We start from the raw sequence: 24283 nt of genomic DNA on the forward strand, positions 1-24283 counted from the left end.
TTTAATGATATACCATAATGAGGGCGCTGTTGGATCGTAAGTGGTCCTATTGCGTGCGCTGAAGTTGGTTGCGTCAAAGTTGCGTGTAAAAGTTTGTGTGTGTCAAGGCCATTTAATGTTCCCGCCAAATGTTCAAATATTTGTAAATCTCTAATTAGGGCCTACCAGACGCCCATGGGAGTGGTACTGAACAAGTTTTCTTTGGTGACCTTCTATACCACTTATATAACAGTTTAATATCTGAACTTGTCTTACGTTCTTCGAAGATTATTCTCAGAATAAAAAGTTTCTGTCGTAAGAATTGTAAGATGATTTGAGAATCAGCACCGAATTCTGCTGAGCAAATTTCTTTGCTAAGCAAGAAATGAGTGGGGTACCATTAGCAGCAATGGATACCAGGTATAAGACCATTGTTACACTGCCACCATTTTGGTCATGTTCCCCGTTAACATCAATTCACTGTACAAAAAGGAACCATAGTATTTTTTCTCACAGCCTCTTGATTACATTGACGAGTTGATTGGCTGCACCATGATAAAAGTCTCATTTTTGTGGCTGGTGACATAATGTTTGCTAATAGACCTTTATCATAATGTATCCATCTTGGTCATGTTCCTCAGATCGAATAACTATAATGGATGCTAATAATCATTTTGCAAATAGGAACCAGACCAATTTGCTCTCTTCCAGCCTCGGTTTGGTAACATTGATATCAATGAGCGAAATTCAAGTAGGCTGCACCATGATAAAGGTCTATAAGCAAGACGGCCGTAATCATTGATCTCCATTATACTCAGTATAATGGAGATCAATGGCCGTAATGCATCGAAAAATGTGGGTGCGCAGCTGATACGCACGCGCGTGACGCATTGACTGCTGACCCTGCTGACCAATAGATATAGAATAGAATAACTAGATCGGCCGCGCGTACATACGCGGGTTCTGGCATGGGGGCTGCCATTGCCTATCTCCCTTGTACATTTTCTGTGCGTTGCCGTCAGCACGTGGTTTTTTGCCGTCAGCACGTGACATTTAGCGCGTCAAAGGCCTATCTCCCGTGTTCATTTTTGCGCGTCGCCTTTCGAACGTGAAATTTTTACCGCGTCTATGGCGAACAATTTATTTTCTACACAGGTAATGGCGCGTATGTACGCGCGGCCGATCTAGTTATTTAATTCTATATCTATGTGCTGACCTAGGCGAGATTTATACGCGCCGAATGAACCGCGTCCGAATTTGTCTCCTTTTCTCTATACGTGTATTTTTGTTTATTACTCTGACTGCTTGGAATTTCGCATACAGAGTGATGACTTGAATGTTCCATACGCGTATCATTGAAAAGTCATGACACTTCGTTTTGTAATAACGTCTGACAAAATTTTTCGCCGAAAAACTTGTTGATTTGGAGTAAATATTCCTGGTATACGGTGGTAACGAAACAGAGCATAGAATGTGCCATGGATTATACTGGTATGTATGGCGCAATCTATTTAGTGTTTTTGTTTTACTATCACACACTTTAATAATTTACAAAATCTTATATTTTACTGAAATGTTCCTCCATGCATGCCATGACATTAGCCCTGGCGGTTTACAGAGGAAGAGTCCTATAGGGTTAGCCATGTCATTAGCCTATACCGTCAACTGAAGGCCGAATTTTAGCAGCACTTTTTAACAGCAGCAACGAATCCGACCCCCCCCCCCCACCCCTGAAGTAAACATGATTGAGATTTTACTTTTAAATATAAACAATTGTGAAGCTTTTAAACATAATATTAAAGACAAACCATCAAATTAAAAGTGATTAGGAGAACACTTTTGTAACATTCAAATAAAATGTCATGCCATTAATTATGAAGTTTCTGTGCATCTTTAGTGATACACACATGTTTGCTGCTGCCATTTTATGAAACTTCAAGACTTTATCCTATCATCCTCTCGAGTCTATCGACCGTCGTTTTCACTTAAATGAGCGAGGTCAAGTGCTCGAACGATCTACATCAATTAACAATGATATCGATTATTGATCCATATGTTGATATTGATTAATACAGGCTTGGTCTCTGTAAGGCAGACTTCGCATGTTGACGTATTCGCCCCTGATTGGATCTGCACACCAAGTATGTTGAATTAATCAATAAACCAATAAACAATATAGTGTCAAAAAACCTACAGTATAGTAATAGTATATTGGTTAAAGGCAATTATTCCTCAAAATAATTGTTAGCATAAAAACTTACTTGGTAGTGAGCAGTGGAGAGCTGTTAATAGTATAAAATATTGTGAGAAAGGGCTCCCTCTTTGAGAAAAAAAGGTAATTTCTCAGTAGAATAATTATTTGAATTGATTTCGAGACTTCATCCGTGAGGTCTCAAAATCAAGCATCTAAAGCACACAACTCTGTGTGACAAAATGTGCTATTTCTTATACTATTATCTCGCAACTTCGACGACCAATTGAGTTCAAATTTTCACAGGTCTGTTATTTTGTGCATGATACGCCAAGAGAGAAGACTGGTATTTGACAATATTACCAAAGGTGTCCAGTGTCTTTAAACATTGAACCCATTTGCTTTTGCAAATGACAGCTTTTAAGCGGTTATGACCGAACGTCAAAACCGGTCACAACTAGTCACAACTCATACGTTGCCGTGACCGACTCAGCATCAGGTTCATTTCACTGTGATAATTAACATCCCAGTTCCTATGGAGATTTTAACATACACCATATCGCTTGGAAAATTGAATATTTATTACATTTTATGTTTTCTTTACAACATTTACAAGAAAATTGTCAAGACTTAATATTATGGGTACACAGTTTTTGTTCATGTCGATGTTTAACAGTTTGGAAACCACTGATGTAAAACTTGTCTTAATGCTGTTGTGTTTTATTTAACCGGCGCTTTTGGGATACTTTTTTTAATCATTATGCTTGACAAAAAAAAACTGTCGTGGTCGAAGGTTCTATCATCGTAAATCTGTTTTGTCCCTTTTTATGGTAAACTTTGAAATTGAAGTAGAAAGACAAAAATTAATACTTTCATTGTTTGGAATCAGGCCCGGTGTTACCCCCGAGTTTGACACGATCTTACGCCCGGTGTTTGACGCGATCGGCCCCGGTGGAGAGCGCCAACAACAACGCCGAAACCACCCAGCTAAATAGGGACGAAAACCTGCTCAAGAAAACTTCATTGAAGCTCAGATCCCGCGTCGTCAAGAAAACAGCGGATATCAACTGTAAGACTTGAATAAAATGCTGGAACCGCATCTCACATTCTAGCATTGGATTGATTCCATGCCATCTTTATTAATTATTTTAAAGGTTATAACCAAGTTTGAAGATGACCAATAAAAGTATAGGAAAATAATGCAGGTTCCAAGCAAATGATGTCCCATAGCACATATACAACAATGACAGTTGTCTCCCATGCCAGATTTCACAAATAACTCAAATTCATCTTAAATGTTCACAGTGATTTATATGACTTTGCTTACAAAGGTCTAAATTTGCACTTAAGATCAATTGTAGCTTCCTTGTGAATTCGGCCCAAGGATCTTGTCCCGAGATTGAAGAGTTATTTCTTCTAACAAAAGAGGGATTCAAACACTTTTATTTTATAAATAAAAACAAAATCTGACGTTACAGCTCCGCCAGCCTTCGTTCCTCCACATCAGCCAAAGTCAGAATGGAAGCCCGATGTTGTCCAATTTGAAGAAATACCAGACCTGAGGCGTCTTGATAGTCATGGCAACGGGGAGGGTTTCTCGAGGGACGATCGAGTGGAAGATGGAGACACTTCAGAGGTCTTCCAGCCAGCGTGGTTGAGGCAGAGAGAGACCCCCGTCAAGGACGAGGGGGAAGGTTGGTGTTCTCAAATAAATTGAAGCATTTGAGAATGGTTCACTTACTTACTCATCCTGGGACCGTAGTGCAGGACCCAATTTAATATAATTTCCAATTTGTAAATGTGACATTGTAGGTTGGCAGGTAACCTTATTGTTGGTATTAAGCACGATGTTGTTGTGCTTAGCAATTTTTGGGGTGCTTAAGCTTCTCTGTGAAATTAGGCCCTTGTCGTTGGGGTACCATAATGGGCTCCCATAGCTCTGCAGCTGTCAAGGGTCACAACAGTTCTCTGGCCTCTGTCGTGACCTTTTGTGTTATACAGGGGCAGCAATTTTTTAACAATTTTCCTGATTTTTCTTGCTGACACTTTCTAGAAGCAACTTTTATCCGTCTTTCTTGACAATATTGTGTCTCTATAAATCATTATCACGTTGACAAGAGCCAAAACGACGATCCAGGGTTGGAATCTAACCTTTGAAAGGGCAGGGCCATTTTCATTTTGCAAAAAGGGCACTTCCTTTGTAAAATATTAACGTCCATGGGAAACTGTTGATGGGGCAACAATGCCAAGACCAGGGGCAACGGAGGCCATGACATACGTGGTCTGAGTAAGATGTTAGGCCCGAATTACCCTTTACCTTTAAGTTATCATTGTTGTATAAAATTACCATTAAAAGGCTACAGAATATCCGAAACTAAAGAAATCACAAAAGATCAGGAAAACTTATTGATTCTTCTTTCCCGCTCCTTTTGAAGCTGACGTAGACTCAGTAGATGACAAGATACCAGAAGTAAAGAGGAAGAAATCCAAGGCTTGTAAGGCGTGGAGAATGAACGTCCACAGTCTTAAAGACACAAACGAGGAGGAGGATAAAGTACACTTTGCTCCCACTTGGATGAAAAAGATACTGTCAAATTGTAAGGGGAAAATATGTATATGAAGACTTCCAACAAGGGGTATTTTACATGAAGATCAGGCAAAACCAATATTATAGGCATTGCCAATCACACTCAAACAGCTTTCCTGTGTTTAAAAGGTCATTGCGTAACAAAACATAACTGTAATGACCTATAAATTTGAGGAGGTTGATGATGCTACCTACAGGTATAAGACTGACTTTGAAATGTAATTTTGACAAGTGTACAAAACTTGACATGACCATGCAGGAGTGAGACACCCCAACACATTATACGCGTCACAAAATAGTAATAGCACATCAGATATCTGTAATTGGCAACTGGCCATTAATTTGTGTTTTCTGTGGCTGTGTATACACAATTTTCAGAAACCTGAAAGATGAATTCATTGTTGTGCCAATTTTGCCAAAGTGTAAAATTTCAAAATGTACTATATTCTTTTTAACTCTCTTTAAAAGCAGCCGATGAGTGCGTCATCGCGACGAACACGATGACGCACTGCAAGGACGGACACGAGTTCAACATTCAGCACAACGACGGAGATGGAACCAGACTCAGGACTTCTGTGGTATCTGAACGTTCTACCGAAGAACCATTTGATAACATCGGCTCGTATGGTGAACGCGTGCACTGTCGAGTTGACGCTGAGACGTCGTCCAACATCTCTTGTCCAAAAGAAGAAGACACTATTGGACCAGTGAAGGAGACTGGTGCCCAATCCTCATCATCGGCAAGAAGTGTACAGAACATCGCCCTCATCGGCCAAAGCGAAGGTGAGATTGACTCTTCATTCCAAATCGAGCACACAGTGAGCAGCGTTGGAGACACGTGCTCCTGGTCGAAGGTTTATCATCCGGAGCTTGGGCGGCAGATCAAGGAGTTCATCTTCCAGGTGTTGCTGGGAGCAGTGGTTTCTTGTTTGGTTGAAGAAGTTACCAGGAACAGTCTTAAAGAAACTGCAGAACGGGAAGAAAGGAAAGAGGGGGAAACGACCGAGGGGCAGCAGGATGGACGCAACGAACGACAAATCGACACACACGACGTTCTTGTGCAAGGCAGAGCTTCTAATGGAGATGGTGCAGTTTATAACACAACAAAGGAAACAGTTTATCAGACACATGATGTAAACGGTGGAAAATCAGCAGCTTGCTGTATAAAGTCTACTTCAGGGTTTGCCCGGTTAGGATCAAACCAGCAAGGCCAGGTTCAGTTTATCATCAACACAAACGGCACGATGACATCAACCAAACACAAACCCGTTGAGTTGGTGGTAAACAATTCTCCTTTGAGTGATGAGGGTTCTGCACCTCGTCAAAACGTTCGCAGGGATGCTGGCTCACTGGACGACAGCCTTGAAGCAAAGTCCAAGCGTGATGAGGACTCTTCCTTTGAGAGCATCTTGGATGAGGAAACCCTGATAAATGACTGCCTGCAGGAGGATGCAAGAGAGAATGGATACGCTGCATCAGTGGCTATCTTAGAAGATGCAGAGGAGGATGGACTTATTGCGGACGTCAGGTTGCTCTGGATGTTTGATGAGGATGAAGATGTTGGAGATGAGGTGGTGGATGGTGACGAGGATGATGGTGATGGTGGGGATGGAGGGGATGATTATGTGGAGGAGTGGGAGGAGACAGAGGATGTTGCTGACGGTATTGATGATGATGATGGGCCTTGGGAGGATGAGCTCATGACAGACGTCCAACCACCGTGGGAGTCAATCGACCTCTTCAATGTCAGTAATGAGAACTCCAGAGATGAGGATCCTCTAGAAGGACCACACAGCTTCCATCAAACCATCTTAGAAGCTCCTGATTGTAAAATCAAGAGCACAGCTGATGCAACCGACATCACCACTGTTAGAATCCAGTACAAGAATCTCACTCACATCTCGACAAATCCAGGCCGCGATAGCCGGCGTCCGCAGATCGTTCTTGAGTTAGACGTCTTGACGACACCGGGTCATTTTGAGAAGAGGCGGCTGGAGTTTTACCGTTTTGCAGAGACATTTGACAGGAAACTCCGATTTCGTAAACCGTTCAGAAGTCGTACAAAGAAGTCTAACCATAAAGTATGCGAAACGCCCTCGAGTTTTCACAGTCTTGATGAGGATAAGAATATGTGTGACATGGTTTTGGGGGACGGACCAAACATCAATCATCTTGTTGCTAAGGGCAAGAATAGAAAAATAGCCCACCCAAACTTACTGAGAAAATCGAAGCTACCGAAATGGAAGAGGGTGAAAAGGTGGTTTCGGTAGGCTGAGATGCAGGCTGATACCCCAAAGATCCTCGTCACAAAAATAATAATAATATTGTTTACAAAAACTCTTCAGGCTCTAAAAAATGCGTGGCTTGGTACTCTTTTTGTGCCGTTTCAAAAAAAAATCCTGGTTTTCCTTTGGGCGAAATGAAACCTCCAGGATCTTTGCGAAACATAGGTTTTCAGGCTCTGAAAGCGTGGTAGTTTCGGTGCGCCGTTTCGAGCGGAAACCCTGAAGTTCTCTTCTCATTGACAACCGGTGTCCCAGGAAAATCTGTTCGCTGGAGATTCTGCCCCCCCCCCCCCTTAGAAAATTAGCCTTTTTGAGGTATGTACACTTTCTGTTTGATTTGGTGTATACAGACAATTTACCCAAACTATGGCTTACTGAATGACTGTTTCTAAAGAGGGCGCTGTTAGATGAAGTTTGTACGCAGTTCATATGGCTGGACTGGACACAATCTCCGGGGGACAGAATTTCCTGCCACACCGAACCTTGGTTGAAAGGCATTTAAAAAAAAAAATCTTCCATGTTTAAAGCCTTCCATGTTTAAAGGCAGTGGACACTATTGGTAATTACTCAAATAATTATCATCATAAAACCTTTCTTGATTACGAGTAATGGGGAGAGGTTGATAGTATAAAACATTGTGAGAAACAGCTCCCTCTGAAGTGAAGTAGTTTTCGAGAAAGAAGTAATTTTCCACGAAATTGAGGTCTCGAAATCAAGCATATGAAAGCACACAACTTCGTGTGACAATGGTGTTTTTTCTTTCATTATTATCTCGCAACTTTGATGACCGATTGAGCTCAAATTTTCACAGGTTTGTTATTTTATGCATATGTTGATATACACCAAGTGAGAAGACTGGTATTTGACAATAAATTACCAATAGTGTCCACTGTCTTTTAAGCTAGGTTCCTTTTTTTCAAAACCTTGGTTACAAAGGGTATTTTTGTATTCCTCCTTGCCTTATTTACAGCTAAGGTGTGACATTGAATAATAAGCTAATAATTCAAAAAAAAAAAATATTAGATACAAAATAATTTATGTTGTAGAATATTCTTACAACTATCAACTTCAAATAATTTTGGGTTGAACAAAGAAGCGACCTATAGATTTTTTTAAGAATAATATTAAAATAAATAATAAGTAAATAAATCAATAAATAAATGAATAAATATAAAATTACCGCAGATTCCCTTGTTGTTTGTAATACTTTCTTCAATATTTTTATTGTTTAATTTTTTGTTTGCAAAAAGGCATAATTATAACAATGTACACTTTTAGTTTCCAGTCAAAAAGTAGTCTGAAGGAATTACAATTTGAGAAGAACGAACGCTTTGTTGCATTTTTTTTCACGGAGTGTAGGGAGGGAGGCAAGGTTAATGACAAGTGGGCGAACGTAGTTTCTTTGTTGTTGCAGAATTTTGAATCTTCTTTTGTCTTTGGGACATGCATTCAAACAAACCCTTGCCATCCGGATAAGTCAGATGATGGCTCAGTGAATGTTGGTTTGAGTGTCTCATAAAAAAATACATAATGAACAAAATTGTTTTAGAGGCATGTCCTCCTACTAATCTTTGCTTGAAAGCGAAAAATGACTAGGGATTAAAGTTTATGCGTTTATTAGGCCGTATCCGAATTGGCGGCTACAGCTACGGCTAAGGCTGTTGCTAAGGGTGTTGCTAAGGACACCATTAAATACTTCGGCGCACAATGAAGTGGAAATCTAGCCGTAGTCGTAGCTGTATCCGCTAATTCGGTGACGGCCTTGGTTGAAATGGTGTTTCATAACTTCCCCAGGCCAAGATAAGTTGAGTCAAGGGAGGGCGCCATCTCGATCGTACGATCAGAGAGCCGTACGATCTTCGGACTTTGAAATCTGGTTCCTGTAGTGCAGTCTGTAGTTATGTCATAATAACATCCAATGGGTATCAGACTGACCATTAACCTTTGCGTATCTATCTCTGTTTATCTTTTTGTGCAGCCTTTTTTTTTTGCAGTGATGTTTTTTGTCGGCGATTCTTCGAGAAAGAACCGGATTTTTCTTCGGGATATTTTGAAGTAAATTGTGAATGGTATGTACAAATTTAGTTACAAATACTTCCATGGTAGATTAATCGGATTAATCCTGTGTTTCAGTCTGTATCAGTCACACACTGACCACACAGGAAAGACGAAGTAAAATAAGTTGGACTTAGAGTAGAGAAATAAAAATACAAACCTGTTTGCCCTATTTTTGGATTATGCTCGATCAGCCGGTTCGGATCGGATGATAAACAAAAATAAAAGAAAATAAATTCCTAAATTATACTTGTTTTGTTGTATTGCTTATGACATAAGCTGATAGATATTTAACATAATTTTAGAGACTAGATTTGCAATATTTTGCATGTTTTGGGGTTGGTGGAATAGTAGTGGGTCAAGTGTACGGGGTCGCACTAAATACCAACAACTCACGACCCCTCACGACAACAATTTTTAAATGCACTTTAACAGAACATTTGAACATAAGTCAACCGTTAAATATATGCACAAGAGTCATATGCACCCAAATATGCACCGTCATATGCACCTTCAAACTGTTGAATAAATTGTATTTTTAACTAAAAACCAGGCCTCGTTGGGATTAAACCACTAGTTGAAAACCTCTTCGCCACACATTGATTCCCTTATTGAAAATACATGTATGTAATAGGGAGGGCACATAATCATCTAGACGTTAACCAGTGTTTGTATGAGGAAACTAGCTGTTGCCAGCTTGGTGTTTATATCCCTTTGTTTGAGTTTGCCAAGTTCCCTTGATGGGAAGATCATTCGAACAAACATACAATACCGTATTGTATGTGGTAAGCACTCAGGCTTGCATACAACGACAAAGTGATTTGGTTCACTAATAATGCATCATTGGTATCATTACCAGAACTGCATTTACTAACAAACAAAAGTGTGTATTTTAATAACAACTAAAAATATAATGTAAATTTGGTTTGCGGTAACACCATGTATGTATCTACTTGCCAGGCAGAGTTTGTTCTTAGAGAACTGTCTTGCTTTATTCCGAAACTTTTCAGAACTGAGAAGTCTCCCGAACCCCTGAACATCTACTCCGCGGTAGTAGAATAAAGCAAGACAGTTCTCTAAGAACAAACTGACTCTACCTGGAAAGTAGAGTACACACATGGTGTTACCGCAAACCAAATATACATTGATACCTCACCATGCAACCCCTCAAATCTTATACAAATATAATCTTCTTACATTTGAAACAATTAAACTCTTTGTATCTATTGACATTGCAGCCCTATTCCTGGTCGTGAGTAGCGGGCAACTAAATGACGTAGTGTAACTGCACCCCACTGCATGCATGACTTCATGTGCTGGTACAGAACACGCCCCTAGTGGGGTTCCAGAGGGCACCAATAGTGGAGGCGGGGGAGGAGGGGGGCGTGGCAATGGAGGAGGAGGAAAGACTCAGCTTCTTAAGCTGAGGTTCTTATGTCCGGATGATGTGGGGGAGGTCAAGAAATTGTGCGGGGAATGGTTTCCTGTCGAGTAAGTATTATATTAGATTGTTTCAATGTTTAAAGGTGATTTCTTTTTACTTTTTTCTTTTTGAGTCCTCATTTTGCTCTGTGGAAATCTAAACTACACATTGCTTCACAGGCGTGTCACTTGTATAGAAATTTGATTCCTTACAGGTTTCAATTTAAGAAATTTGATTCCGTAAAGGTTTCAATTTCACAGTTTCTGAATGCCTTAGGGAAAAATGCTGTCTATTGGTTATGAAGCAATGTCCAGGTGGAGAGGAGATTTATAGACAAATGTGATGAAAGCCCCAGTCCCACCAAGTGTGTGACTAAGCATGCCATACATGTAAGAACACAAACTTGCAATCAGCAAAGCAGCATTGGCCTGAAAACTGTTGGGCCATCGTCCCGATGAAAATTTCAGTCTATCAGTGACGAAAGAAACCAGTGATCCAGCTTCCAGCTTTCTCCAGAAGATGAACAGAGCCCACTAATCGAAACGTAGAGTTGAAACCAATGGTTCTTTCTCCAGAAGACGATCAGAGCATACTGATCGAACGGTTCAACCACCCCAACTCATTAGAGATAGTCATTAAATGGTATTACCGCAAACCTTTCTATAAACCAGTGATGGCCGGCCGAATGAACCCTGATGCAAATATGTGCAGGCTGACATGTAACGTCTTAAAGGAACACATTGCCATGAATCGGTCGAGTTGGTCTTTGAAAAGCGTTAGTAACCGTTTTTTATAAAATGCATATGAGTAGAAAGATGTTGTAAAAGTAGAATACAATGATCCACACAAACATGCCTTGAAATTGCGTGGTTTTCCTTTAACCTCGTCGACTAACACATCGGCCATTTATTTGGGTCAAAATTTTGACTTCCATAAATGGCCAACTGTGTTAGTTCGCACAGGACAGGAGAAGGAAAACCACGCAATTTCGAAGCAAACTTGTGTGGATCATTGTATTCTACTTTTAAAACATCTTTCCAACCATAATGCATTATATAAAAAACGGTTACAAATGCTTTTGTTACGACCAACTCGTCCGATCCAAGGCAACGTGTTCCTTTAAAAACAGGGATGAGATTCTTCAGACTTTTATCTGAATGCAGCACTTATGTTGGCCTGGTGAAGAAAATCAGACAATATATTTATTAAAAAAAAAAAAAAAAAAAATCCTGCTCTTTGGTGTACTTCTCTAGTGCTGTGGATACTGTTCCCAAAGGCTCATTGTAATCTATAACCCCCGGGGTTACCAAATGGTAGAAATGCCATCATTTCAACATACCTTTGAATTTGTATCCAAGTTTCAAATTGTTTTATTAGTAATGACCCTCGCCCCTGTAATAACAGACTGACCTTAAAGTTAGGGTCATATCATACAGTTATATAAGAACTAGAGGGCGCACTGGTGATGCTGCTTGCACAAACGCGACGGGACCGCAGGATGACAAGCGCGCCATTATGTACGCGCGTTGAATATAAAATACACGTTTGAGGTTTTTTTATTGAACACTCACAAGATGCTGTTTGTTCAACTTACAAAATGGCCGCACAAACACACGCTGTGAAATGGCTGTTTTGTCAACTTAGAAAATGGCCGCCTGTGCGCATGCCGGGGCGTGTATATATATAGGCCAGTGCGCCCTCATAGTAAGCAAAAGAATTAATGGTCATCGAAACTCTCTTGGTGAGCAGCACTACTTTGAGAAAGGATTCCCTCCAAGGAATATGATGTTGATAAATTTTCACCCAACAACTGAAAAATGATGCTTAAAGATTTCTGAGGGTGGGTGTCCGATTGCAAATCTTTGTGACCCAAGATGTGGTTGGTACCCTTCGCCAAACTTGCTAAAAAACTGTGGATTGATCTGACATTCATGTGAAAATACTGGGATGACAGTTTTTTTTTGCTGTTTTCTTATCTGAAACTTTTACATGCGACTTTTATTGTATCTTTCCTTATAATTTGCCTGTAAAACATTAATATGTAAACAAAAAAAACAATCTATGACCCTACTTGTAATGGGGGTAAATATATTTTATTGAAGAAATTTATAAATATTGTATTTTTATGACTAATTCCAATGAATTGTTAGTTTTGACTTTGAGTTTGGTGAACCTGAATGTTCTGTCGCCCCACTTTTTGGTTGTGACCCATGGTTTGCAATAGACTGTGCAAGTCTCGTGCATGACCAAGTTCATACTGTACCATCCATATTGAGTTTTAGTAGTTCGATTCTGTTTTTCATACTTTTAACATTTGTTGTACATGTGTAGCTTTAAAGGCAGTGGACACTATTGGTATATTACTCAAAATAATTGTTTACTAGCATAAAACCTTACTTGGTAATGAGTAATGGGGAGCTGCTGATAGTGTACAACATTGTGAGAAACGGCTTGCTCTGAAGAAACATCGTTTTCGAGAAAGACGTAGTTTTCCACGAATTTGATTTCGAGACCTCAGAATTGGATTTTGAGGTCTCGAAATCAAGCATTGAAAGTCACTTCATGTGACAAGGATGTTTTTTTTCTTTCATTATTATCTCGCAACTTCAACGACCAATTGAGCTCAAACTTTTACAGATTTGTTATTTTAATGCGTATGTTAAGATACACAAAGTGAGAAGACTGGTCTTTGACAATTACCAATAGTGTCCAGTGCCTTTAATAGTTATATTGATGGGAAAAACAAGAAAGGTAGGAGTAGCACTTCAAAACTAATAAAAATGCAAAAACTGGATGAGCTTTGGTAGCAACAACTATTTCCTACATGTATACCATGCATGCAGTGAAGAGGAAAGCCCAGGGTTCTGCCTAGGATTTATTTAGTGGTGTAAAAATGAATCCCTAGAAACAATTGCGAGACGGATCATTTACATGTCATGAAACAAGTTCATCAGGCTGGTAAAATATCAACTTAATAAATGAATTTACATGGTAGATCCAAATCAAAGAAGTGATCAAAGTTGATGGTTTTGGATACTTTTTCTATTGGTACATGTACGTATAAATACCTTTTTTTATTTTGTTGGAAACCTTATGAAGGGTACTGCATGTGTAATTGAAAAAAATATTAAGAAAATGTGTGGTGGTCGGAAGATTGGGAAATTCGTTTTGGGAATCCTGAGTGCTGGACAGGTTTTCCGGCACTGACCACTGTGGGCAGAACCCTGCAAGCCAAGTAGATGTAATACAATGAATTGTTTGGAAAGTGAAATTTAGCGATGAAACGTGAAAGTGAAAAAAGTTTAACAAACAAATAAACAAAGAAAACCTGAGAATAAGACTAGATCTTGGTTTCCAATAAATGTAAACATTTTTTAAAGGCAGTGGACACTGTTGGAAATTACTCAAAATAACTATTAGCATACAACCTTACTTGGTGTAACGAGTAATGGGGAGAGGTTGGTGGTATAAAACATTGTGAGAAACGGCTCCCTCTGAAGTCTTTATAGACTATTGCCCAACTGAAATTCATGTATCATTTAAAACTTACATTGTAACAAGTAATGGTCGCACAAACTCATGTGATTACCAAAAGAGGTTTCTAAACATTTAAAGCATCCTTGTCCCAAATTTTATTTTTGTTTCAGTGTTAATTTAAATAAACTATTTGTATATTATCAACATTGAAATTGTGGTAAAAATTTCTATGTTTGCTTACTATAATTAGTATTTGTTTTTTTTGTTTGCAAGATTTCGGACAGTAAAATGGTATTCGTTTGAGTTGTTCACTCATTTTTGAATTGAAACTTCCACAGTACTTGATGCTCAGGTTATACACTGCGTGATTATGAGCAGGTATGCTTTTAAGCAGAAAAAAGTGCATACACATTTTTTTTCTAAGCAAAAATAAGCAGGATACCAGTCACAGATTGTACCCATGTGATATGGTATTTTTTAGCTGGTAACCTTATTTTTATTATTTTTTAAAACCTCTCAATAAAGAAGAACTGTGTTTACTGCAATCTCACGTTTAATTGCATCAAAAACATTCTTGGTACATGTATTTGTACTACCTTTGACCTTGGTCAGATACGGTACTATTTTGGTGCTCTTTACAGTGTAGCTCAGATTTGTTTACTCTTTCGCCGGCCTGGTAAAGGAGGGGGGGGGGGTGATTAATGATCGACACTGTACATGAAGGCTCGCTTGTCAGGCATTGATATGAAGAAGATCTTCTTGGAATGATACTGAGAGAGCTGCTTTTGTGAGATCTGGACATTGCTTTGAAGTTTTCAATTTTCTGTTCATGCCATCACATCTTTTAATAACTTAAATCCGTAGCGACAACGGTCCAGCGTTAAGGATGCAAGACTTAAATCAAATCACAATGTCTTTCTACCTCCTCGGGCAATTCAATATTATCGCACTGTGAGATTTTCCAGATTATTTCAGAGCTGTTTAGTAAGCTTTGTCATAACACAAGGTCTTCCCCCCCCCCACAAAGAAAAGTAATACAACCTTAAGGTTGTATTACTTTTCTTTGTGGGGGAGGGGAAGGGGGAGGGGGAGGGGAAGGGGGAGGGGAAGAGGATCATGCTGTTATTTATTTATTGTTTTCCAGCAATAAGTTTTGTTTGTCGTTGCTGATTGAAGTTAAACAGGGCAGCTCAGTTGCTGTTGTAATTTGTTACTAAAATGTAAAATGATGATACAGATAAGAAGATCCCGAGAATGTTAAAAGGCAGTGGACACTAGTGGTAATTACTCAAAATAATTGTTAACATAAAAAACCTTACTTTGTAACAAGCAATGTAGAGCTTATTTTATAGTATGAAACATTGTGAGAAATGGCTCCCTCTGAAATATCGTAGTTTTCGAGAAAGGGGTAATTTTCCCAAATTTTGAATTAGATTTTGATGTCCCGAAATCAAGCATCTGAAAGTAAACAACTTAGTGTGACAATGTGTTTTTCTTTCATTATTATCTCGCAACTTCAACGACCACTTGAGCTGTAATGTTTACAGGTTTGTTATTTTATGCGTGTTGAGATACATCAAGTGAGAAGACTGGTCTTTGACATTTACCAAGTGTCTTTTTAAAAGAAATAACTAATGAGACTGAGGATCCTGAGAATGTTTTGAAGCGAGGAGTGGGTGGATCATAGCTTCAGGGTTGTCTCTCAGAGATAATTTAGCAGAATCTCCTCAAACGTTCTAAAAATAGAGCACTATTTACATGTGTTCAACATGATTCTGAAACTAAATGGTTTGTTTCTGTTCATTTCAATTCAGTACATTTCAATTTAATGGAATATTTTGTATGTACCCTCAATAATGGTAGTTAAATGTGAGAATGTGAAATAAACACATGCAGGAATGCAGTGAATATAATGTATGTTAATTTTGGTTTTTACCCATACAACGATGTGTGTTAGCACTGTATACTCAGTACTTTCTTGAGTCCTGTGAAAAAACCTCACAGGCATATTATCGGGTGGGGTTCAAGCCCACGACCCTTGCAATTCTAGAGCTTGCCCGAGATTGCCCAGTAGCTAGAGGCAGTGAGAATCCCATGTTTTGGCATTATAGGCAGTGGGTACAGCGACGATATCTAAAAAATGTTACTTTTGCAAATTTTAAACATCTTTTACAATGTATGTAAGACAAAGAGGAGTATGGATGTTCTCAGATTACCTTTTCCTATTACCTATTCCTATTACCTTTTCAATTCAATTTCAATTCAAACTGCTTAAAAAAATTTCTTGGCCAAGCAAAAAATGATCGGGGGAAAAGTGGCAGCAATAGTAACTGTATCGTAATCTGGCTGGAAATCTATTTTGCTAAGCAAATTTTGTCAATTTTCACATGATAGTTTCAATATTATACATTTATATAGGATTAAAACAATCAAACTGTTAACAAATAAAAAAAGGGTATTTGTTGTAAAAACTGTTATTTTTTCTTTCTAGATATCCAGATTCCTGGTATCGAGACATCACTAGCGACCAGAAATTCTATTCCCTCTCGGCAGAGTCAGCTGGGAAGATCGTTGGTCTGATCGTTGCTGAGGTCAAGACGAGGTCAAGATGCCACAGAGAGGTAGCTATAAACTTGCTAAGCATATTTAAGAAGGTCCCCTAGCTTTCCTCCCTCTTGTCTGAACTTCTGGACCCACATGCATTTTTATAAAGCTGTTAAGGCAGGAAATTCTGCTTAGAAATCTTCTTGGCTAATCAAGAAATGATCGGGGGAACAAGTTGCAGTAACTGTACTGTAATCTAGTGGGAAATCTATTTTTGCTGAGCAAATTTTGTTTGTGCGAAGCAAGTATTTGTGCTTACAGGCTTTATGAAATTGGGCCCTGATTAGAGGATCTAGAACCTGGGCCAATTTTCAGTAGTTGCTTTTGAGCAGAAAATGCTACTTGAAAAATCCCTGCTATAAGCAATAATGAGCAGGATACCGGTCACAAATATTGTACATGTGAAATGGTATTTTTGGCTGGTTCCTTATTGTGCTAAGCATAATTTGTTTTGGAAGTTACTTTTTGTGCTTAAGCAGCTCTATGAAATTGGGCCCTGCTTCGTACAATTTTGCCTTGTTTGCTTTTCAGTGCATGTGTTTTATGTGCACAAAATCCTGTGTTTTGTTCTCAAGATCAGGCATGTTATTTTGCCTACTCTGATGTCTGATTTGTTTGCCCTAATAAAACTCCAGGTCATTGTGGTTGAAATCAGACAAGAGATTTCTTCCAACTCAAATGCTAGAGCGCGTAATGTCAAATGAGTTCACTTTCACCCATGTAGTCTTTGTAAAGGAGGATTCATCTGCAAGGCTTGGATGGGCGATGTGTGAACAAAACCTCTGTACGTGGGCAGCTGATTTTTTTTTCCAGGATGAACGGAATGCTGTGCTCCCTTTTGTTGTTAATTCCCATAACAGCAGCACCCTACTTAGACTAGAAACCCACAGCCAGACCAGGGTAGTCACAAAGTGATAGCTAAATTATGGAGATTCGGCTTCGTATAATGTTGATTTATACATTGGTATGATTTACAAGATTAATGTTGATAATTATGGTCTGAACTGAAGCTCAAGGTTTATAAACCTATTGATTTGTCCCTTACATCAGCATTAAATTTTAATTCATTTTGTATTTATTAATTTCTCATTTTTTCATTCTTTATTCATTTAATTTATTAATTTCTCATGCGTTTACAGGTAGTATAAAAGTACAATACAATAAAACATATCAATTATTTATGTTAAACCATTACATGATGGTGTTAGGTAAATAAATGAGTCTTATAATTTGAACATACATGCACATACAATGTAGCACTGCATTTCTTGTAGAACAAATGATCAGTGCTTTCAGATTCTCTGTTTACAAGAGGGGAAAGAATGTGTTACTTACAGCATAGGATTATTATTATTTGTTTTTGTGGGGGGGGGGGGGAACCCACTTTGTGGGTATGGTTTAGTTCTGGGCCCAATTTCATGGCTCTACTTACCATAAGCAAAGAATTGGCGCTAACAAGGTAACTGGGAATGCCGTTTTTCTCTGGTGCCATGCATATTCCAATTTACTAGGCATTCTCCGCTTATAATGCTAGTGCAGATTTGCGGCGCTTGCACAGTAAGCGGTGATCCGAGATTGTAAGTGCAGAATTCAACGATAAACAGAGCCATGAAATTGGGCCCAGAGTGAGTTGAAGTACATGTACATGTTTCCAAAATCAAAGGAGTTTTATATCTCTGTAGTTTCCATCAAGCGTTAATTGGTACCCGATTCCCTGAAGAATGACATACCTATCTTAAAGTTCACACCCATCGTTGCCAGTTTCCATACAGTTTGTTTTGACATTTGAGGTGTAACACCTTTACCAGATGGCAACAGATAGTGCACTTGTCTTGAAGATAAAATGAAGAATGATTCTGAGAGCACCGAATTCAAGCTCTGGTGTTTCTGATCAACAGAGTGTGGGTTTAAGCCCTGGTCGCGCGACATTTTAGCTGTATGACCTGTGTATAAGAATTGGCAGTGCACATAAAAGAACCCAGAAAACTTATTGTGGAAGAGTAGGGGTTAAACCCTGGTGTTTCTGGTTGACCATGTAAGCACCCTCGATAAAAATGTTACATTCCACATGATGTAAGTTCACTTATGGGGCATATTTGGTCTCATATAATATAAATTCATTCATATTAGTAAAGAATATTAGTTTCAGCGTACATGTTGAAGCTCTCCATTTTAAAGTTCATATTTATACCTCTTTATCCTTGATCGAATGCGGTATTTTCATTGGTCCATTTGATCCTTGTAATACCTTCGGGAGTTATGTGTAATAGCAATTGTCCAACTATGTTTATATTTGTAGTGCCAAACCTTCTGTCTGAAGTACGGTCAAATTCACAAAGCCAGCTTTGGTGTGCAATCATCATCATAATCAAAATACAGCCTTACGGACGTTGAGGGGGTAACCTTGTTTTAGTCCCAGGAGTACGGGTCAATGTGCCCCCGGGTCAATGTGCCCCCGGGTCAATGTGCCCCCGGTCAACAGCCCAAATTAGTTGTGCCTAAGTGTAGCCCTCACCTCGAAGTGGCCGTTCTCATAAAATAAAATAATGCCCAGGGTTCTCTCAATGAACAAGCTAGTATCGTGGGCCGATACATGCAAACTTCGGTCTACAAGTATTTATGCAAAAACGAACGCAGTGGATATGCATTGAATGATTTCACACTAACATTAAAAGAAAACCATTATGCTACAGCTTGAACAGGGCTTTTAAAACCAAGATAAACCCAAGGTACATACACATGTACATGTACAAAGAAATTCCTAAAGCCCGGTTCATACTTCCTGCGAATGCGAATGCGATACAAATGTTGACGTCACAAATTCGCAGCGAATAATTCGCAGCAGTTCAACTCTAAGCAACTCACTTGCGAATATCGCTGCGAAAAGGAGGGTTGTGACGCCAAATTCACGTCAAATTTGCTTCGCATTCATAGGAAGTATGAACCGGGCTTAAGACCTTGGTTCAATTCAGCGTGCTGCTTCCCTGTCCTCTACATAAAGTTGGTGTGATGTTTCCAGTAGGATGCTTTGCCAACAATTTAGATTCAGATTGTTTGCACTGTTAACTAGAGGATCTATACAAAATTATCTTCCAAAAACCAATTATTATTATTATTATTATTATTATTATTATTATTATTTTATTTGCCATAACATTACAAAACAAAATACATTGACAATAACCCCGAGATGGGCAAGGGACAACAAAAGCAAATACATACTATGATCCGTAGATCTGTTGCCCCACATCTGGGGTACACAATAAAATTAATATAGATTTAACAAAATATAGTACACAAAGCAATAGTAAAAGCAGATAATTATACAACCAATAGTAAATAATAAATATCTAATAAGAAAAAATAAATTAAAAATCTAATAAGAATAAAAAATAAATTAAAAATAAATAAGTAAAAATAACAGATAAGGTAAGGATAAACAATAAAATTAAATAAATAAATAAATAAATAAATAAAAAGTAAACTTGTAGGCAAATTAAAACGACTTAAAATATTGCACAAGTGATTGGGCTAAAGCTACTATTCAGTAGATTCAATGATGCATATATTCCCCTTTAATTGTTTAATGTCCATAAATTTTAAAGGTTAATGTTATCAATGGTTAATAATGAGCTTTTTATGCAAATCTTTGTCCTCCATGAATTTGAAAGAGGAATCCAATGACAGATGACAGATGGGTTTTCATACAATCTAAACAATCATATCCTGCATTGTTGTGTTTAAATGTTTATATGGAGTCACAATGTTTACCTTGGTTCTATTTGTGTTTATGTACCATGACAGGCTGTGCGCTTTTAGTTTTTTTTAAAGGCACTGGACACTATTGGTAATTACTCAAAATAATTGTTAGCATAAAAACTTACTTGGTAACAAACAATGGAAAGCCTTTGATAGTATAAAACATTGTGACCAACGGCTCCCTCTGAAGTAACTTAGTTTACGAGAAAGAAGCAATTTTTTTCATGAATTTGATGTTGAGACCTCAGAATTAGATTTTGAGGTCCCGAAATCAAGCATCTAAAAGCACACAACTTTGTGTGACAAGGGTGTTTTTTCTTCCATTATTATCTCGCAACTTCGACGACCGATTGAGTTAAAACTGTCACAAGTTTTTTTGAATGCATATGTTGAGATACACCAAGTGAGAAGACTGTGTCCAGTGTCTTCAAAGGGAAGGGACATGTATCTGTAATCACTCTTAAAATTAATGGCAATAAAACTATAATTGATTAAAAGCCTATAGCAGCTTTTATTAAGGGAATCAATGTGTGGTGAAGAGGTTTTCAACTAGTGGTTTAATCCAAACGAGGCCTGGTTCTTGATAATTTTACTGAGACGAAGTCGAGGTAAATTATCAAGAACCAGGCCTCGGCGGTTTTAAACCACTAGTTGAAAACCGATTCAACACACTTTGATTCCCATTCATAAATACCTTAAAAGGCGTAATAAAGTAAGAAACTCTGTAAAACTTATCTGTTTCCGAGTGCTTGAGCTCTGTATGTTTCCACCTCCATGGTATGTTCAGTATACGTGTTGAATGGCATGTACGATGTCCGTACACGCGTGTGTTTTCCGGTTCCGTTCGTGCGCATGCGCGTATAGTCTTGGTGCATGTTGGCTGGTTTTCCTTTTACACACAGCGCGGCCAAATCACCGACAGCGCCTGCATCGCCCGTAACAAGAAACGTCTTGCATCAAGACTAGCGCGGACAACCAGTTATAAACACTGGTCATTATCAACAGTTTAAACACCCCCACATGACGCGCTCTCCACCAATAGGAATAGCGAAAACTGTCTGAGGTATTTATGAATAGTATTTATAAAGCATTTTGAGAAACATTTCACTTCAATCAAAGTAATGTGGTTACATACAAGTATATAAGTTTTTATGAGGCATAAAAACTACTAGTGAAAGTAACAGCTGTATACTGTGTCTACTTGTCAACCCATTATGACCACGGAGCACAGCCAAGATCGAAAGTGTTTGATTTTTCCCGAGGGAGGAAAACCGAATGGTCTGGAAAACTCTCGTGGCACAGCAGAGAACCAACGCACAACTCAACTCACATATTGCCTTGACCGGGAATCGAACCGGGGTCACCTTGGTGAGAGGCGAGCGCTTAACGCACAAGCCAACCATGCCACCCATTCATTGAATCCATTCACATTGAGCGAGTTGACAGCGGGTACCAATCGCATCTCTCTCTGCAGCATTAGCGAACGGACACCAGTCCTCAGATATCTGAGAAACAATTCATGCATATACATGTATCATCTCTCAAATTGAAATTATTTGGGGTGAAAATGATCCAAACCATATCAAAATTGTTTGTCAACAGCTGCAGTAAAATTGTATGGTTATTATTTTATGATTATTATTTTGTTGAGTACTGACCAATATATGACCCTATCTTTAATCGCAATGGACTTAGGGAAGCTGTATCAATTTATGATATTGTACGCTAACAGATTCTAAAAGCTGGGTTGTGAATAGGGAGATACAAATAATTTGTTTAAAAGGTTTCAGACTAAAATAGACTGTCTAGACGCGACAATAATTTATACTACAGAAAAAAAACATATTCGCCAATTACATAGAGAGTTTGCCAATGAACTCATTGTCAGACATTTCATTTTTTATCATCTATTTGCACAAGGGTTCTTTGTGTACATGACACGTGTTCAGAATACATTGGACTGATGCTTCTGAAAGGGCTGGTTTGGACCCGAAATGTAAGATTTGAACAAAAGAAAAATCAAGATTTATTTCCTAAGGAGATGTTTGCTTCAGTTTACATATAAATCTGAATTACTACACAAATCAAATGACGTGCTCCAAATCTAATGAATTTAGTTTGTATTTTTGGAATCCTAAGGGAATTATATTAAAAATTAAAATGCATACATACATGTAGTTTATTTATTTAAAAATAATTGAAAGATTTGTATTCACTGTTTAAAGGCAGTGGACACTATTGGTAATTGTCAAAGACTAGCCTGCACAGTTGATATATCTCAACATATGCATACAATAACAAACCTGTGAAAATTTGAGCTCAATTGGTCATCGAACTTGCGAGATAATAATGAAAGAACAAAACCCCCCTTATTACACGAAGTTGCGTGCGTTTAGATGGTTGATTTCGAGACCTCAAGTTCTAAATCTGAGGTCTCAAAATCAAATTCGCAGAAAATCACTTCTTTCTCGAAAACTATGGCACTTCAGAGGGAGCCGTTTCTCGTCACCAAGAAAGGTTTTATGCTAATAATTATTTTTGAGTAATTACCAACAGTGTCCACTGCCTTTAAACCCCCTCCCCCCCCAAAAAAAAAAAATAATAATAATAATATTAATAATAATAAAATTAAAAATTAAAAAATTTTGAATATGTGTGGTGGTTGGAAGCGGAGGAAATTCTTCCTGTGGTGGTTGGGAAATCCTGATTGCCATGCAGGTTTTCCGGCACAGACCACAGTGTGGGCAGAACCCTGAAAACACACTATCTGTATCTGTAAACTTTTATTTATTCCCACTCCCTGTTATTTAACAAACTAATTCCATTGTTTGTTTTGTGAATGAGATTTTGGAAGTTGAAAACAACAGATAAAAGTAAATAATCCACTAAGCTGTATACCATGTATATGGTATGGTATAAGTGACCTCTCTCTTACCAATGACAGATTGCAAAATGTAGGATAATTTTATTACGTCACAGTGCACATTTTAAAGGCACTTGACACGTTTGGTTGATATTTAAAATATATATTGCCATAAAAACTAATTTGTAAATACCTCAGACAGTTTTGCTATTCCCATTGGTGGAGAGCACGTCACGTGGGTGTGTATAAACCTTTGTTTATGACCGGTAAAAAGTGTTAATTTTTGGGCACGCGTGACACGCGACCTTGCACCTGTTCTTATAAGACAGTTTCTTCATTCCTATTGGTTGAGAGCAACGGCTGAAACAGTTGTGCCACATCACGCGATACGCGACGCGCACAGCATTCCCTTATAAGGAGTTGTTTACGGAATCTTTGCGGAATCTCTGCCCACCAATGTACAGTCTCCACTGTTCAAGAAAGAGCTGTTCACTCAGCACAGAACCACACTGGATTCAGTAATTAAAACAAGTAATGATTATCTGTCAAAATGGTGTAGTGCTTTATTTGCTAACAGGGGCTAAAAATAACTTCTAAAATCTGAAAACAATAACAGTAAATTATAGGGACATACCCAGTCAGTGTCCCTTGTGTAATATTATTTGATAAAAAAATTAATAAAAATTACCCGATATCTAACCTCCTTCCCGTCGAGCACAGTGTATTCAGTCAAAGAAGCTCGAAGTCAAACGCAGCATGTCTTTATTTAATTACTTATTATCATTTTGAGACATCGCTGGATTATGGAGGCTATGTTTAGGCTCCATTTATTGTTGAAGTGGCTGTACACGCTTGACTTGATGGCTTAATGATATCAGGGCAGCTATATAATCCAGCAACGTAACGACTAATTAAAACATGAAGTCATGTTCATGTACATGAACAAGGGCCCAATTTCATAGAGCTGCTTTAAAAGTAGGAAACATTGGTTATCAATTTTATGTTTAGAAAAATAATGAGCAAGATAACAATCACAATGGTATGATTGTTAATACCACAA

At 38.4% G+C, this 24283-nt stretch overlaps 1 protein-coding gene across 1 annotated transcript in view; it reads left to right on the forward strand.

Moving 5' to 3' along the window:
- The first annotated feature begins 8989 nt into the window (after positions 1 to 8989).
- Positions 8990 to 24283, forward strand: part of LOC117292966 (N-alpha-acetyltransferase 60-like) — a 37396-nt gene continuing 22102 nt past the window's right edge. The window contains exons 1-3 of the mRNA XM_033775146.1: positions 8990 to 9111; positions 10336 to 10588; positions 16489 to 16618. Coding sequence (XP_033631037.1) covers positions 10401 to 10588; positions 16489 to 16618 — 318 coding nt within the window. The 5' untranslated portion in view covers positions 8990 to 9111; positions 10336 to 10400. The remainder of the gene's footprint in view (positions 9112 to 10335; positions 10589 to 16488; positions 16619 to 24283) is intronic.

The sequence above is a fragment of the Asterias rubens genome, chromosome 7 (genome assembly GCF_902459465.1).
Source record: "Asterias rubens chromosome 7, eAstRub1.3, whole genome shotgun sequence".
Taxonomy (NCBI): Eukaryota; Metazoa; Echinodermata; class Asteroidea; order Forcipulatida; family Asteriidae; genus Asterias; species Asterias rubens.